Source organism: Mesoplodon mirus, assembly GCF_964341445.2.
Source record: "Mesoplodon mirus genome assembly, chromosome: X".
NCBI classification, from domain to species: domain Eukaryota; kingdom Metazoa; phylum Chordata; class Mammalia; order Artiodactyla; family Ziphiidae; genus Mesoplodon; species Mesoplodon mirus.
Genome location: NC_138981.1, coordinates 60,384,255 through 60,403,292, shown reverse-complemented (window position 1 = coordinate 60,403,292; position 19,038 = coordinate 60,384,255). Strand labels below are relative to the sequence as shown.

Genomic DNA, 19,038 nt, shown 5'->3' with positions numbered 1-19,038 from the left:
TGCTCTCTGGTCGACCCCTGAACACTGACTGAATGACTCCCATGCCCATTCTCCTGTTGGGTTGTAAAGCTTGCGGTGGAAGGGAGGCTGGCAAATGCTTTCAGCGCGTGCTAGGCGTCCAGTGCCTCCATCTTGACATTTCATCCTCACCACCCCTGGAGCCCGGCGCCCTCACTCCCCGACCCCCTGTATAGATGGGAAACGGAGGCTCAGAACTGTGACTGTAACAGGAAAGGGGAGGCGGGACAGGAGGAGGCGGGCCAAGAGGCTCAGCAGAGGGAGGCTCTCTCACCATCCCCTTCACCAGCCAACTGCTCGGACCGCCCAAGGGCTTGAGGGCAAAGCAGAAGCCCTCGACCCCATTGGTTAGGCCTCGAGGGGACAGTCGAACAAGGCGCCCGCTGGTTGGCGGGGGCCGGACCAATGAGGTGGCCGCGGCGTGGGCGTGGGAGGTGCGCTGAAAGTCGCGGGTCGTGTCGTCTGAGGCGAGCTCGTGCGGCGCCTGAGGTGGTTGACGCTGCTCCCTGAGCGCCGCCCGCCTCCCCTGCCGTGACCGCGGCTCGGGCCATCAACTGTCGCCCCGGTTCCGGGGCCACCCGGGTCGCGACATGAGCTCCCCAGATGAGGTGTCTGTGTGGGGAACGGGTTTCGGCCCAGAGGGCGGAGAGCAGGCCTGCGTCTGCCCGGCCGGCCGCGCACTTCCGCTGGGACCCGACCGCGGCCCCGAGCCCAGGAAGCCGCCGAGCGGCGTTGGCAGGGGCGGCTGCCTGGGCCCCGAGGGCTTCCAGTCAGAGTGGGAGATGCTGGAAGCGGGAGGGCCGGTGCTGTGTGGCCACGAAGTTCGACCTGGCTCCCCAGCTGACGACACGAGTGGCCTCATGGACCTGGCCGAGGAGTCTGCGGAGGGCATCCTGCAGCAACTGTACGACCGGGACCTGCTGGGCTTCCGCAGATACCCGTTGGCGGAGCCCTGCGTCTCCTTCGAAGTGTTCGCCGGCCTCGAGGCGTGTCCCGGCGGTCCAGGAGCGACCGCCCAGAGCTGTGGGGAAGCGCCGCCGGCTCTGGCCGGCCCTCTCCCCCTCGGTGGGCCCGAAGCGGGCCTGGCCTGGAGGAAGCCTAAGAGAGCCACTAAGCGTAGGTTGAACGTGGCTGCGGATCGCCAGCGCTTCTCCGAGGAAGGCCTGGCCCGGCAGCTATCCGACTCCGAGTCCTCAGATGAGTTCAGTGACACAGAGCTGATGACGGTGAGTACTTACCCCGGAGGAGGAGGCCAGGCCGAGCCCAGCAGACCCGAGGATCCCGGGGACACTCCCAGTCACTCGAATTTCCAAGTCAGGGAGAATTTCCTTCACGTGACAGGCTCTTCCCTGTCCTCGGCTCTGCGAGGACTCTCTTCGGTTGTGGAAAGGCAGGGCATGGGAGAGCAGGGCATCTCTTCCCCTAAGAAAATGCAGAGCGTGCTCTGGGGGAACGGAGGCAGCAAGCCCAGCTACCCGGGAGCTGCTGCTGCTGCTGCTACGGCAGGTGGCCTGCCGCAGGTCACTCCTAGGAAGAAGGGGACCCTGGAGAAGAAATCCCTCGGGGGAGCCTCCACACTTGCCCTGGGGAAAAACTTCCCTTCCTGGGGGCAGCGAATCTGGGCAACTCCGCTGGAATCGGCCACCTTCCCCCCAATCTTTGGTATTCCGCAGCTTGGGAGATCCAAGAGGTATACCATGGGCCCTTCCGGAACCAAACAGGCCAAGCACACCAGCACTGGGAAGAAATCGGTGGTCACGTGGACAAGGGAGTCTGAGGCTGTGGCGGGAGAAGATAAGGACCCAAATAGAGACCCAGCCCCAAAGGGCCAAGTGAGTAGGCCAGGCTCCTCCTGTCTCCCCACTCTTCCCCGCCCCCACCGCACCCAGAGCACACGTCTTCACCCATGCTGCCTCTGTCCACCCCTCAGGGGTCGTCATTGGGTGCCCCTCGGTCACTGGGTCATTATGATGCCTGATCGGGCTCCTTTTACTAGGGACAAACAGTAAGGTAGCACTTCGGGTGTGCTGGGCCTGGTTCTCCACCCTTGGCCTGTTTCCAGCATCCTCTGAGAGACTGGGGCTGGGATGGAAGGGAGGGTTGGTAGCTGAATTGGGTCGGGGGATCCCTTAAAAGCTTCCCCGAAAAGCCTCAGTATTCAGACTCACCAGCTTCCTGAATCCTATCTCCTAGGTGTTCCCCAGACCTTCCTTGCAGGGGCCCTGGGCTTACTCAGTGCCCCACTGTTGTCCCTAGATCAGCTCTGCCTGCTGGCCTGGGGCTGACGGAGGGAGAAAGTGCTAATGAGATCAGCCTTTCAATTCCCTTCCCGATTCCCTGCCTCACCCTGGCCCAAATCACACAACTCTCTCTCTCTCTCTCTCTCTCTCTCTCTCTCTCTCTCTCTCTCTCTCTCTCTCTCACACACACACACACACACACACACACACTTCCTTAGCCCAAATCGGTGAAAAATTTTTGTTTCAGCTGCCAGCTCACAGGCCAGGGACATCTTATCCGCGCATGCATCGTGGAAAAGCCAGCAGTGGCGAGGTCGACACCAGAGGCCCCCAAGATCCAGGAAACTCAGAGCCCTTGGCCCTGAACCAGGGAGAAGTCATGCCCGGGGGGCCTGCCCCCTCAGGTGAGTGTCGTGGGTTTGATAGGAGGGGAGGGGAGAGGGGTGGAGGGCAGAAAGCTCTGGCTCTGTCTCTGTTGGGGGCACAGCCTTTCTGCCAGGCAGCTTCTCCCACAGGAGACGGGGTGCTGGCAGGGCTGGCCTTGAGCCACATCATCCTGTGTGTGGGGTTTGTGCGGCGGGGCTGATCGGTGGCAGTGCCACAAACAGCTCCTCCGGGTGTAGCCTTACAGGGGAACAGCCTTTTCTGTTAAGTCCTTTTCGCCCACATTGCTCTCCCACGTGCTGGCTGTGGCTGCAGCTCTGGGAGGGGCGAATCCAGAGGCACATAGCTTGGGGACCACAATGCAATGGCGAAATGGCTGCCCCCGGGTAACAGCGGAGGCAGGCCCAGAGAGAAGGTTCGGGCTTCTGGGCAGAGCAGGGGCGGCTGGTCGCCAGCAGAGGGTGGTGCCGCCTCACCTCACGGTAGACCCCACTTGGCCCTTTCCACCTCACTGGGAGCCTGGGAAGCTGGATTGTGTGTCCTTTCCCTCTCAGGTGACTGGGAGCCACTGGACCGTCCCCCAAGACCGGAAACGCCGCAGCAGCCACTGGGAATGCCTGGCTGTCCTTCGGTAATGCTTCCTCTGGCTCCTGGAAATGCAGGCCCAAACTCGAGGGTGGGATCTGGGTCCAAGTTCAGCTGACATATATGTGGCCCCCCCTCCCCTGCCCCCATCACATACCCCATGGAGGGAGCCCACCTGCTTTCCACTGAGGAGCCCTTGCCAGTCTAGCCACCCGGCTTTGGGGTGCAGGTCCCGGGGGAGAGGAGAAGGTGGAGGAGAGAGGAGGCCAGATTATACTAATCATTTCTCTTCCTCCTGTGTCTGCTGGCCTAGTGTCTCGTGCTACAGAGAGAAGTAGACGACCTTAAGGAGAAACTTGGTATGAGGAACCAGGGCCGGAGAGCGGTGTCTTAGTTCAGAACCCGGGTGGGCACCTGGGGTGGAGCTGGGCTGCAGGTGCAGTCAGCCTCGCAGGGACCAACATCCCTGTGGGGAGGAGAACCTAGCAGGCCTGGCCCTGGAGCCGGCTGTGCATGTACAACTGGGCGTGTGTACAAGTAGCAAAGTACTGTCTGGACTGCACGCACACTGTGCCAACCAGACCCGTCCTAGGGAATCTCCTTCTGATAGGACTTTTAGAGATGCCTCGTTGATTTTCCCTTGAACTGCTGCTTGGTGTGGCTTCTAAGGTTCTTGTTGGATTGTTTGTTTGTGTGTGTGACGAGATCTGACTGGTTGTGGCACGGCCCACAGCATGAGAACTGCTGGCACACTTTGTTGCCCTTTAGGAACCAGTTTCACATTCAATTCCGGTGGTGGGGAGTGATCTGGCCCAGAGCTCTTTGCATTGGATCTGGAGGGGGTTTCAGGTTTCAGGGCTACGCGGTTCCTCACGGGGATAGGGGACGGGCTTCCATATCCCTCTCTCTGGAGTGCCTACTAATGCCTGTCCCTGTTGCAGCTGCCATATGGTGCCTGGCTGACAAGTTCCAGAACAATTGAAGTGAGTATTACACACACCGTACCCCTTCCCACAATCCTGTCTGTTGAGCAGGGCTGGGGGCTGTCCCTGGCTTGAGGCTCTTCCCTGACTCTGCTGTTTCACAGGTTGAGTCTAGCATCTTCCTGCAAGAGGAGCAGCTGGTACCTTTGTTGCCCGGGAGCTGTGGCCAAGCTCGTTCCCTCCTGTTCTGCCTCAGCTAGGGCTTCCTCTCCCCCTTGTTTTACCCCCACCCCACCCCAGTTTCACAGCAGTTTCCAATTAAAGTACCTCTAATATTTTGTGTTCTGCCTTCTCTCTGAAGGGGTAGGGGTAGGGGGCCAGGTCGGGGCACTGTTCCACGTCAGAGCCTTTTCCAGAACAGTATCTCTGGCAACCTGTGGTGGGGACTCTGGACCAGCCTCTGCTACCATCCCTGCAGTCAAGCCAGTGGAGTGCCCCAGGTTTCGGTCCTGTGTGTGACCCTCAAAGACCCTCTTCTAGTTCTCTCCAAACCCCCCTCCTCCTTGGGGGTCTGGCGGTTCCCTTTCATCTGTGCCATTCCCCCTCCCCATCAGCAGGATCTCATGAATCCCTTCCAGAGCTCCAATCTGGAAGCATTCACATCCTCCCTGCCCTAGCCAGCTGACCACCCTCCTCCAGCCTGGTCGTCTCTATACCCTTGAGTGGAAATTGGCCCATCAGGTTCTATGGCAAGTGTGGTTAGTAGGTCTGTGTTCTTGCATGGTCCCCATCAAATACTCTTCCACCAGCCCCATGACACAGATTTTCCTGGAAATGATATTTCTGTGTCCCAGCTCAACTCCCAGACTGCCTCTTTAGGACACACGAGATTGAGTCTGCGCTCCATGTTCAATTTCCCCCTCACTGGAAGTTGGGGAGCAGTTCTTTCCCTCAGCCGGGACCCAGGGCTGTACTAGCCTGAGACTCAGAGGGACAGATTTGTGTTTGAGTGAAGCGAGGGTGGTTCTGCCTGACACCCTTCCCGAAAGACCAGGGTTTTACTACACAAAAGGGGGTATGATGGTAGATAGGACATTCAAGGTTGGTGACTGTGTGTCCCTGTGTGTGAATAAAAGTAATCAGGGATAATCTCCCTTGAGGGAGAAAGATGTGATTCAGGGAATAAAGGGAGTAGAGGCTGGTCCAGGTTCTGTAAGGCATTGAATGAGCAAAAGCAAGGGTCGGATCTGTTGTGTTCAAGGGTTGTCGTTAAATTCCCAAAACATAGGGAGGATGCAGAAGTCACCAAACCCCACGACAGGGTGTCGGGATGCTCGAAATGTTGGATTCGCTGGAGGAGGCTCTCGATCCTACTCTGTGATCCTATGATGGCTGACAACTACTGTGTGTGTGTGTGGATAGAATGAGATTGGGAAGAGTGGCTCCTCAGAGTAGCTCATCTTAGAATCAGGGGACCCATATATGTGACCACCCAACATGAGCTACCCGGGACAGGGGCAGGGTGGGCGCAGTGAAGATGGGAAGTAAGGAGTGACTGCACCTGCACAATGGGGAGCCCATGGGTCCACCCTTCCCCCATATTCTCACCCTGACTCGCTTCCAGAGTCCATGGCATGAGCTCAGGTGGACAGACCACATGTGGGATGGGACAGTCACAGACCTCAGGGTCAGAAAAGAACGTTCGTGGGACTTAATCCTTCCACTCAAACCCCTCCCTGGAGAAGGTGGGCTTGACTGCTTAGTTTACAGCTTTGAGCCTGAACCTGATCCAGTGGTTATTGCTTGGTGGTGTAGCACATCTCGCTGTTGTCTGAGTGACTAAGTTTGGCAGAGACCTTCCAGCTGAGGTTTCTGCCCACCGAGACGTGCAGGCAACTTGTGCCCGGGGAGAAGTCCAGCACCAGCACCAGCACCGCCTGTCGGCAGAGGGGATCAAGGGGCTGTAGTCACCAGGGTGAGGAAACAGAGAAGCTTGTTGAAAGGGAGGTGACATGGGAGGGCGTGAACTCAACCCTTGGTGATGCATTTTCCCTGCCTCCCTTCCCTCCACTGAGCATACGATCTCTCTGTTACGTGTTCTGACCAACTACTGCAGAAAAATGTTGCTGGAAACATGTATATCACAGGCTGTGGCTTGGTGCTGAGCTTTCCAGTTCCAGAGGAAAATAGTGGCAGGTCATACATCTGGGCCCCCGTGGGTAGGAGGAGGTCAGAACCCCATCCTCATTCAGTTCACCCCATTTGCCTTTCCTCTCAAGCCCCTTCTCCAGCCTGGGAGACAGTGACGGCTGGCCTGGAGAGCCCTAGGCCCCATCCTGCCTGCTTCTGCTCCCTGCCCAGTCACTGGGAAGATGCCCCCTCCCCACCCCACCCACTCTGCACCAGCACCAGCCCAACCACAGGCCAACTGCTCTCTCTGGACTCTTGGGGGGAACTGACACAAACAAAGAAGATAGGTGTAGGTGAGCCCTGGAGAGGGAGCTGGGTGTGGTGGGCAGAGTAATCATGACCAAAGGTGTCCAAATCCTAATTCCTGCTGTCAGCTTATATGTTACCTTGCATGGCAACAGGGGTTAAGCTTGCAGATGCAATAAAGGCTGCTACTCAGCTGAATTAAAGTGAGGAGACTCTCATCTGCATTGGCCGGGTCCGGCCAGGAACATTGGGGCTGCCTGCTTTGCCATGTGGGCTGTCCCTGCATGATTCCAGTGTGTGGCATTCAAATGACTGCAGTGTGCTTGGTGCCTCCTTTGCTTGTGCAGTGTTGAAGTCCTGGTAAGTACCACTCAGACACAGGTGGAGGCCAGGCCGGTAGCTTTGGATCCTCCTTTGTTCAACCCCCTCTCTTGTCCTTTTGATGCACCCGCCAGCCTGACTTTTCCAGTAATCATTCACTTTCTTTTAAAAGTTTTACAATTGCTCTCTAATAAAATAACCCTTCCGAAGATATAAAAGACAAATTACATTGAATTAAATATAAATCAAACACACCACACATATGCACATTGTAGAGACCATAAGCCCTCAATTAGACAAATAATTATTAACTGATCACTCCATGTTACTATACTCAGTTGATAGGTACATTGTCCATCCAGAAGTCCCCTATGTGTCCCTTTCTGTGAAGGAATCCAAATGGATAAATCTACATACTGCCTGATTCCATTTATTTCACATTCTTGAGTAGGCCAAACTATAGGTGTAGAAAACAGATTGGTGGTTGCCTGGGTCTGGCGGTTGAGACAAGGCATTAAACTACCAAAGAGCATGAAGAAATTTTGGGGCTGATGAAAATGCTTTTTGTTTTGATTGTGGTGGTGGTTCTGTAACAGAATGTGTTTATAGAGGCTCATAGACCTTGTATGTAACTTATATCTCAATAATCCCATATTATTTAAAAAATTATAAAAAGTAGAATTCAACTGCAGGAATAAAAAACTGTAGAAAAAACAAACAGATGGAGGCTAAGCAATATGTTACTAAAAACCAATGGATCACTGAGGAAATCAAAGAGGAAAACAAAAAATACCTAAAGACAAATGAAAATGAAGGCACAACGATCCAAAACCTATGGGATGCAGCAAAAGCAGTTCTAAGAGGGAATTTTATAGCAATGCAATCTTACCTCAGGAAACAGAAAAAATCTCAAAGAAACAACCTAAGGTTACCTAAAGCAACTAGAGAAAGAACAAAGAAAACCCAAAGTTAATAGAAGGAAAGAAATCATAAACATCAGAGGAGAAATAAATAGAGATGAAGAAACCAATAGAAAAGATCAATGAAACTAAAAGCTGTTTCTTTAAAAAGATAAAAAAATTGATAAACCTTTAGCCAGACTCATCAAAAAAAAAAGGGAGAGGACTCAATTCAATAAAATTAGAAATGAAAAAGGAGAAGTTAAACTGACACCACAGAAATACAAAGGATCATAAGAGACTACTACAAGCAATTATATGCCAATAAAATGGACAACCTAGAAGAAATGGACAAATTATTAGAAAGCTACAAACTTCCAAGACTGAAACAGGAAGAAATACAAAATAGGAACGGACCAATCACAAGTACTGAAATTGAAACTGTGATTGAAAACCTTCCAGCATACAAAAGTCCAGGACCAGATAGATGGCTTCATGGGCAAATTCTAGCAAACATTTAGAGAAGAGTCAACACCTATCCTCCTGAAACTATTCCAAAAACTTGCAGAGGAAGGAACACTCTCATACTCTTTCTATGAAACCACCATCACCCTGATACCAAAAGCAGACAAAGGTACCACAAAAAAGAAAAGAAAAGAAAAGAAAATTACAGGCCAATATCACTGATAACCATAGGCACAAAAATCCTCAACAAAATATTAGCAAACCGAATCCAACACTACATTAAAAGGATCATACAACATGATCAAGTGGGATTCATCCCAGGGATGCAAGAATTTTTCAATATACACAGATCAATCAGTGTGATACACCACATTACAAACGGAAGAATAAAAACCATATGGTCATCTCAATAGATGCAGAAAAAGCTTTTCACAAAATTCAACACCCATTTATGATAAAAACCCTCCAGAAAGTGGGCATTGAGAGAACCTATCTCAACATAATAAAAGCCATATATGACAAACCCACAGCTAACATCATACTCAATTGTGAAAAGCTGAAAGCATTTCTTCTAAGATCAGGAACAAGACAAGGATGTCCACTCTCACCACTTTTATTCAACATAGTTTTGGAAGTCCTAGCCACAGCAATCAGAGAAGAAAAAGAAATAAGAGGAATCCAAATTGTAAAAGAGAAATAAAACTGTCACTGCTTGCAGATGACATAATACTACACATAGAAAATCCTAAAGATGCTACCAGAAAACTACTACAGCTCATCAATGAATATGATAAAGTTTCAGGATACAAAATTACTACACAGAAATCTCTTGCATTTCTGTATGCTAACAATGAAAGATCAGAAAGAGAAATTAAACAAACAATCCCATTTACCATCACATCAAAAAGAATAAAATACCAAGGAATAAACCTACCTAAGGAGACAAAAGACCTGTACTCTGAAATCTATGACACTAATGAAAGAAATCGAAGGTGACACAAATAGATGGAAAGATATATCATGTTCTTAGATTGGAAGAATCAATATTGTCAAAATGACTATACTACCCAAGGCAATCTACTAATTCAGTGCAATCCCTATCAAACTACCAATGGTATTTTTCACAGAACTAGAACAAAAAAAAATTTTAACTTGTACGGAAACACAAAAGACCCAAATAGCCAAAGCTATCCTGAGAAAGAACAACAGAGCTGGAGTAATCAGGCTCCCTGACTTCAGACTATACTACAAAACTACAATAATCAAAACAGTATGGTACTGGCACACAAAAAGAAATATAGATCAATGGAACAGGCTAGAAAGCCCTGAAATAAACCCATACACCTATGGTCAATTACTCTACAACAAAGAAGGCAAGAATATACAATGGAGAAAAGACAGCCTCTTCAATAAATGGTGCTGGGAAAACTGGACAGCTACATGTAAAAGAATGAAATTAGAACATTCTCTAACACCATACAAAAAAATAAACTCACAATGGATTAAAGACCTAAATATAACACCAGATACTATAAAACACTTAGAGGAAAACACAGGCAGAACACTCTGACATAAAGCACAGCAATATGTTTTTGGATCCACCTCCTAGAGTAATGAAAATAAAAACAAAAATAAACAAATGGGACCTAATTAAACTTAAAAGCTTTTGCACAGCAAAGGAAACCATAAACAAAGGGAATAAAACCCATAGAATGGGAGAAAATATTTGCAAAGGAAGCAACCGACAAGGGATTAATCTCCAAAATATACAAACAGCTCATGCAGCTCATAAAAAAAAAAAACCAAATGACCCAATCAAAAAGATGGACAGAAGATCTAAATAGAGATTTTTTCAAAGAAGACATACAGATGGCCAAAAAGCATATGAAAAGATCGCAGCATCACTAATTATTAGAGAAATGCAAATCAAAACTACTATGAGGTATCACCTCATACCCATCAGAATGGCCGTCATCAAAAAGTCTACAAACAATAAATGCTGGAGAAGGTGTGGAGAAAAGGGAACCATCCTACACTGTTGGTGGGAATGTAAATTGGTACAACAACTGTGGAGAACAGTATGGAGGTTCCTTAAAAAACTAAAAATAGAACTACCATATGATCCAACAACCCCACTCCTGGGCATATATCCAGAGAAAACCATAATTCGAAAAGATACATGTACCCCAATGTTCACTGCAGCACTATTTACAATAGCCAAGACATGGTAGCTACCTAAATGTCCATTGACAGAGGAGTGGATAAATATGTGGTACAGGACTTCCCTGGTGGCACAGTGGTTAAGAATCCGCCTGCCAATGCAGGGGACATGGGTTCAATCCCTGCTCTGGGAAGACCCTACATGCCATGGAGCAACTAAGCCCATGCACCACAACTACAGAGCCTCTGCTCTAGAGCCCACAGGCCACGACTACTTAAGCCCATGCACCCTAGAGCCTGTGCTCCACAAGAGAAGCCACTGCAATGAGAAAAGAATCTTCTAGCAAATTAGAACACTCTCTAATGTTGTAATTCTAATGTGTCGCACGCAACAAAAAGTAGCCCCTGCTCGCCACAACTGGAAAAAGCCCACGTGCCACAACGAAGACCCAACGCAGCCAAAAAAAAAAAACTCATGTGGTACATGTATACAATGGAATATTACTCAAGCATAAAAAAGAATGAAATAATGCCATTTGCAGCAACATGGACGGACCTAGAGATTATCATACTAAGTGAAGTAAGTCAGACAGAGAAAGACAAATATCATATGATATCACATGTTTGTGGAATCTAAAAAAATGATACAAATGAACTTATTTACAAAACAGAAACAGACTCACAGACTTCAAAAACCTACTTATGAAAAAAAAAACCTACTTATGACTACCAAATGGAAAGGTTGTGGTGGGGGGGATAAATTAGTAGTTTGAGGTTAACAGATACATGCTACTATATGTAAAATAGATACATATAGTAACAAGGACCTACTGTACAGCAGAGTGAACTCTACTCAGTATTCTGTAATAACCTATATGGAAAAAGAATCTGAAAAAGAATGGATATATGTATATGTATAACTGAACCACTGTCCTGTACACCTGAAACTAACACAACATTGTAAATTAACTATACTCCAATATAAAATAAAAATTAAATTACAAAATAGTTTTTTTATTTTTTTAAAACATCTTTATTGGAGTATAATTGTTTTACAGTGGTGTGTTACTTTCTGCTTTATAACAAAGTGAATCAGTTATACATATACATATGTTCCCATATCTCTTCCCTCTTGCATCTCCCTCCCTCCCACCCTCCCTATCTCACCCCTCTAGGTGGTCAGAAGGAACCGAGCTGATCTCCCTGTGCTATGCGGCTCCTTCCCACTAGCTATCTATTTTACATCTGGTAGTGTATATATGTCCATGCCACTCTCTCACTTTGTCCCATCTTACCCTTCCCCCTCCCCATATCCTCAAGTCCATTCTCTAGTAGGTCTGTGTCTTTATTCCCGTCTTGCCCCTAGGTTCTTCATGACCAGTTTTTCATTTTGTTTTTTTAGATTCCATATATATGTGTTAGGATACAGTATTTGTTTTTCTTTCTCACTTACTTCACTCTCTATGACAGACTCTATGTCCATACACCTCACTACAAATAACTCAATTTCGTTTCTTTTTATGGCTGAGTAATATTCCATTGTATATATGTGCCACATCTTCTTTATCCATTCATCTGTTGGATGGACACTTAGGTTGCTTCCATGTCCTGGCTATTGTAAATAGAGCTGCAATGAAAATTTTGGTACACGACTCTTTTTGAATTATGGTTTTCTCAGGGTATATGCCCAGCAGTGGGATTGCTGGGTCGTATGGTAGTTCTATTTGTAGTTTTTTCAGGAACCTCCATACTGTTCTCCATAGTGGCTGTATCAATTTACATTCCCACCAAGAGTGCAGGAGGGTTCCCTTTTCTCCACACCCTCTCCAGCATTTATTGTTTCTAGATTTTTTTGGTGATGGCCATTCTGACCGGTGTGAGATGATATCTCATTGTAGTTTTGATTTGTATTGCTCTAATGATTAATGATGTTGAGCATTCTTTCATGTGTTTGTTGGCAATCTGTATATCTTCTTCAGAGAAATGTCTATTTAGGTCTTCTGCTCATTTTTGGATTGGGTTGTTTGTTTTTTTGATATTGAGCTGCATGAGCTGCTTGTAAATCTTGCAGATTAATCATTTGTCTGTTGCTTCATTTGCAAATATTTTCGCCCATTCTGAGGTTGTCTTTCCATCTTGTTTATGATTTCCTTTGCTGCGCAAAACCTTTTAAGTTTCATTAGGTCCCATTTGTTTATTTTTGTTTTTATTCCCATTAGTTTATTTTTGTTTTTATTTCCATTTCTCTAGGAGGTGGGTCAAAAAGGATCTTGCTGTGATTTATGTCATAGAGTGTTCTGCCTATCTTTTCATCTAAGAGTTTTATAGTGTCTGTCTTTACATTTAGGTCTTTAATCCATTTTGAGTTTATTTTTGTGTATGGTGTTAGAGAGTGTTCTAATTTCATTCTTTTACACGTAGCTGTACAGTTTTCCTAGCACCACTTATTGAAGAGGCTGTCTTTTCTCTACTGTATATTCTGGCCTCCTTTATCAAAGATAAGGTGACCATATGTGTGTGGGTTTATCTCTGGGCTTTCTATCCTGATCCATTCATCTATATTTCTGTTACTGTGCCAGTACCATACTGTCTTGATTACTGTAGCTTTGTAGTATATTCTGAAGTCGGGGAACCTGATTCCTCCAGGTCCATTTTTCTTTCTCAAGATCGCTTTGACTATTCAGAGTCTTTTGTGTTTCCATACAAATTGTGAATTTTTTTGTTCTAGTTCTGTGAAAAATGCCAGTGGTAGTTTGATAGGGATTGCATTGAATCTGTAGATTGCTTTGGGTAGTAGAGTCATTTTCACAATGTTGATTCTTCCAATCCAAGAACATGGTATATCTCTCCATCTGTTTGTATCATCTTTTATTTCTTTCATCAGTGTCATAGAGTTTTCTGCATATGGGTCTTTTGTCTCCTTAGGTAGGTTTATTCCTAGATATTTTATTCTTTTTGTTGCAATGGTAAATGGGAGTGTTTTCTTAATTCCACTTTCAGATTTTTCACCATTAGTGTATAGGAATGCAAGAGATTTCTGCACATTAACTTTGTATCCTGCTATTTTACCAAATTCATTGATTAGCTCTAGTAGTTTTCTGGTAGCATCTTTAGGATTCTCTATGTATAGTATCGTGTCATCTGCAAACAGTGACAGCTTTACTTCTTTTCTGATTTCGATTCCTTTTATTTCTTTTTCTTCTCTGATTGCTGTGGCTAAAACTTCCAAAACTATGTTGAATAACAGTGGTAAGAGTGGGCAACCTTGTCTTGTTTCTGATCTTAGTGGAAATGGCTTCAGTTCTTCACCATTGAGGATGATGTTTGCTGTGGGTTTTTCATATATGGCCTTTATTATGATCAGGAAAGTTCCCTCTATGCCTACTTTCTGGAGGGTTTTTTTCATAAATGGGTGTTGAATTTTGTCGAAAGCTTTCTCTGCATCTATTGAGATGATCATATAGTTTTTCTCCTTCAATTTGTTAATATGGTGTATCACATTGATTGATTTGAGTATATTGAAGAATCTTTGCATTCCTGGAATAAACCCCACTTGATCATGGTGTTTGATCTTTTTAATGTGCTGTTGGATTCTGTTTGCTAGTATTTTGTTGAGGATTTTTCATCTATGTTCATCAGTGATATTGGCCTCTAGTTTTCTTTCTTTGTGATATCTTTGTTTGGTTTTGGTATCAGGGTGATGGTGGCCTCGTAGAAGGAGTTTGGGAGTGTTCCTCCCTCTGCTATATTTGGGAAGTTTGAGAAGGATAGGTGTTAGCTCTTCTCTTAATGTTTGATAGGATTCGCCTGTGAAGCCATCTGGTCCTGGGTTTTTGTTTGTTGGGAGATTTTTAATCACAGTTTACAGTTCAGTGCTTGTGATTGGTCTGTTCATATTTTCTATTTCTTCCTGGTTCAGTCTCAGAAGGTTGTGAATTTCTAAGAATTTGTCCATTTCTTCCAGGTTGTCCATTTTATTGGCATAGAGTTGCTTGTAGTAATCTTTCATGATCCTTTGTATTTCTGCAGTGTCAGTGTTACTTCTCCTTTTTCATTTCTAATTCTATTGATATGAGTCTTATCCTTTTTATTCTTGATGAGTCTGGCTAATGGTTTATTAATTTTGTTTATCTTCTCAAAGTACCAGTTTTTAGTTTTATTGATCTTTGCTATCGTTTCCTTCATTTCTTTGTCATTTATTTCTGATCTGATATTTATGATTTCTTTCCTTCTGCTAACTTTGGGGTATTTTTGTTCTTCTTTCTCTAATTGCTTTAGGTGTAAGTTTAGGTTGTTTACTTGAGATGTTTCTTGTTTCTTAAGGTAGGATTTTATTGCTATAAACTTCCCTCTTAGAACTGCTTTTGCTGCATCCTGTAGGTTTTGGGTTGTCGTGTTTTCATTGTCATTTGTTTCTAAGTATTTTTTGATTCCCTCTTTGATTTCTTCAGTGATCTCTTGGTTATTAAGTAGTGTATTGTTTAGCCTCCATATGTTTGTATTTTTTACAGGTTTTTTCCTGTAATTGATATCTAGTTTCATAGCATTGTGGTTGGAAAAGATACTTTACACGATTTCAATTTTCTTAAATTTACCAATGCTTGATTTGTGACCCAAGATATGATCTATCCTGGAGAATGTTTCATGAGCACTTGAGAAAAATGTGTATTCTGTTGTTTTTGGATGGAATGTCCTATAAATATCAATTAAGTCCATCTTGTTTTATGTATCATTTAAAGCTTGTGTTTCCTTATTTATTTTCATCTTCAATGATCTGTCCATTGGTGAAAGTGAGGTGTTAAAGTCCCCTACTCTGATTCTGTTACTGTTGATTTCCCCTTTTATGGCTGTTAGTATTTGCCTTATGTATTGAGGTGCTCCTATGTTGGGTGCATAAATATTTACAATTGTTATATTTTCTTCTTGGATCAATCCCTTGATCATTATGTAGGACATTATGTATGTCCTTCTTTGTCTCTTGTAATAGTCTTGTTTTAAAGTCTATTTTGTCTGATATGAGAATTGTTACTCCAGCTTTCTTCTGATTTCCATTTGTATGGAATATCTTTTTCCATCCCCTCACTTTCACTCTGTATGTGTCCCTAGGTCTGAGTTGTGTCTCTTGTAGACAGCATACATACGGGTCTTGTTTTTGTATCCATTCAGCCCGTCTGTGTCTATTGGTTGGAGCATTTAATCCATTTACATTTAAGGTAATTATCGATATGTATGTTCCTATTACCATATTCTTAATTGTTTTGGGTTTGTTATTGTAGGTCTTTTCCTTCTCTTGTGTTTCCTGCCTAGAGAATTTCCTTTAGCATTTGTTGTAGAGCTGCTTTGGTGGTGCTGAATTCTCTTAGCTTTGGCTTGTCTGTAAAGGTTTTAATTTCTCCGTCAAATCTGAATGAGATCCTTGTTGGGTAGAGTAATCTTGGTTGCAGGTTTTTCCCTTTCATCACTTTAAATATGACCTGCCAGTCCCTTCTGAATCCCCTCTCCTCGTGCACCCCGAAACAGTGGTCTCTTGCCTCTTATGCAGTTCCAGACATTTTCCCAGACTCCCTCCCGGCTAGCCGTGGTGCACTAACCCCTTCAGGCTGTGTTCACGCCGCCAACCCAGTCGTCTCCCTGCGATCCGACCGAAGCCAGAGCCTCAGCTCCCAGCCCCGTCCACCCCGGCGGCCGAGCAGACAAGCCTCTCAGGCTGGTGAGTGCTGGTCGGCACCGATCCTCTGTGCGGGAATCTCTCTGCTTTGCCCTCCGCACCCCTGTTGCTGCACTCTCCTCCATGGTTCCGAAGCTTCCCCTCTCTGCCACCCGCAGTCTCCGCCCATGAAGGAGCTTCCTAGTGTGTGGTAACCTTTCCTCCTTCACGGCTCCCTCCCACTGGTGCAGGTCCCATCCCTATTCTTTTGTCTCTGTTTTTTCTTTTTTCTTTTGCCCTACCCAGGTACGTGGCGAGTTTCTTGCCTCTTGGGAGGTCTGAGGTCTTCTGCCAGCGTTCTGTAGGTGTTCTGTAGGAGTTGTTCCACATGTAGATGTATTTCTGATGTATTTGTGGGGAGGAAGGTGATCTCTGCGTCTTACTCTTCCGCCATCTTGAAGCTCCACCCCAATAAATTTTTTAGAAGTACATTATGAACAGATATTGACATTTAATATTTATTTTTTCTGAACATGGTTTTATCCCGTAATCTGATAACGTGGAAAGTTATACTACCTTCTTTTCTGAAATTAAATCAAGTTTGTATTCCTGGGATGAATCCGGTCATGGCATATTATGTATTTTCCTTTTTTATATCCTGTAGGATTCAGTTTGCTAATATTCTGTTTCTGATTCTTGCTTCTATGCCATGAGTGTGTGATTGACCCATGATTTTCCTTTCTCAAGCTGAATATCAAGGTTATTCCATCCTCAGGAAATGAGTTGGGAAGTATCCCACCTTTTCCATTTTTTCTAAGGTTTTGTGTCAAGTTGAAAATATTTATGCCTAGGATGTTTATCAGAATTCAGTGGGGAAACCTGGAGGGTTTTTTTGTGAAAGGTGTTTTGACTACTGGTATAATTTCTTTATGGTTACCTGGAACAATTCAGGTTGGCTATTCTTTCTTGAGTCAGTTTTGGCAAGTTATTTTTTTCTAAAAAGTGGTCACCTTTTCCTAAGTTTTCAAATTGATTGGAATAAAATGGCCCACAATATCCTCTTTTTCCCGCCAAATTTTATTTTTGAAAATATCTCTCCTACAGATAGTAGTTGCAAGAAAATTGCACAGAACACCCAAACATCCTTCACCTGGACTCACCTGTTATTAATATTTTGTCACATTTGTCATATTCTCTGTTTCTCTCTCTGCCTCTCTGTCTGTCTGTCTCTCTCTCTATGTTTTGTTGAATCATTGGAGTTACTTTAAGATATTGTAGTATATCTTCTCTAAATATTTCAGCATGTATCTCTTAAGAAAAAGATTAGTCTGCTACAAAATCTTAATGAAATTATCATACTCAGAAAATTTAACTTTGAGACAATACAATCACCTACTATATGATCCTCACTCAAAATGTCCGATTGTCCCAATATTGTTTTTGTACCTGATTTCTTAAATAAATCTTGTTTCCAAATAAAGTTCATGCAGTGCATTTTGTTGTCAAGTGTCTGTAGTGTCCTTTAAAGTACAACAATTTCCTAGACTTTTTTTGGTCTTGCATGACATTGACTTTTTTAAAGATCCAATCCAGGTGTTTTTCAGAAAGCTTCTCGAGTTGGGTTCGTCTGATTTCTGCTTCCTGATTCCATCAGGTTAAACATTTTGCCAGGAATATTACATAGGTGATGTCTTATTTTTCTCAGTGTATGGCATCAGGATATTCTTTTTTTTCTTCCAGTTTTATTCAGATATATTTGACATACAGCACTGTATAAGTTTAAGGTGTACAGCATAATGACTTGGGTTACATACATCATGAAATTATTATCACAATAAGTTTAGTGAACATCCATCATCTCATATAGATACAAAATTAAAGAAAAAATTTTTCTATGATGAGAACTCTTAGGATTTACTCTCTTAACCAGTTTCATATATAACATATGGCACTATTAATTATATTTATCATGTTGTACATTACATCCGTAGTGCTTATTTATCTTATAACTGGAAGTTTGTCCCTTTTGCCCACCTTCATCCAATTCCCCTCTGCCACCTCTAGCCTTTGGGAAGCGCAAATCTGATCTCTTTTACTCCGAGTTTGTTTGTTTGTTTGTTTTTGAAGTATAGTTGACCTACAACACTATGTTAGGTCCTGTTACACAACATAGTGATTTAGTATTTCTATACATTTCAAAATGGTCAGCATGATAATTGTAGTTACAATAAGTCACCATACAAAGATAGTACATAGTTATTGACTACATTCTCTACACTGTGCATACCTCTTTGTATCTATCTGATTATTTTAAGTTGCTGACCTCTTAAGTTCACATGCATTTTAATGACCCCGCATTTTTACTCCCCTCCTCATGTTTACTGTTTTTGACATCATATTTTCCATCTTTTTGTTCAGTGTATCCCTTAACTACTTATTGCAGATATAGATGATTTTACTACTTTTGTCTTTTAACCTTCTGCTTTGTAAGTGATTAATGTACTACCTTTACTGTATATCTGCCTTTATCAGTGAGATTTTTCCTTTCATCATTTTCATGTTTCTAGTTGTGTCTTTTCTGTTTTGCTTAAAGAAGTCAGATTTGGTGGTAATGAACTCTTTTAGCTTCTGCTTGTCTGTAAAGCTTTTGATCTCTCCTTCAAATCTGAGGGAAAGCCTTGCCAGTAGAGTATTCTTGGTTGCAGGTTTTCCCCTTTCACCACTTTTATTTTTAAGATTTAATTTTTTTAATTTTTGGCCACGTTGGGTCTCATTGCTGTGTGTGGGCTTTCTCTAGTTGTGGCGAGCAGGGCTACTCTTCATTGCAGTGCATGGGCTTCTCATTGTGGCGGCTTCTCTTGTTGCAGAGCACGGGCTCTAGGGGCATGGGCTTCAGTAGTTGTGGCACATGGGCTTAGTTGCTCTGCAGCATGTGGGATCTTCCCAGACCAGGGCTCGAA

The 19,038-nt window shown here is 44.6% G+C and overlaps 1 protein-coding gene across 1 annotated transcript; it reads left to right on the top strand.

Moving 5' to 3' along the window:
• Nucleotides 1–608: 608 nt before the first annotated feature.
• On the top strand, nucleotides 609–1,996 carry LOC309796206 (uncharacterized protein CXorf49 homolog; the record flags this gene model as incomplete). Its single annotated transcript, XM_082609263.1, has 2 exons — nucleotides 609–1,850; nucleotides 1,949–1,996. 2 exons carry the CDS (start codon nucleotides 609–611, stop codon nucleotides 1,994–1,996), a joined length of 1,290 nt encoding a protein of 429 aa, XP_082465389.1.
• Between the last annotated feature and the right edge of the window lie 17,042 nt (nucleotides 1,997–19,038).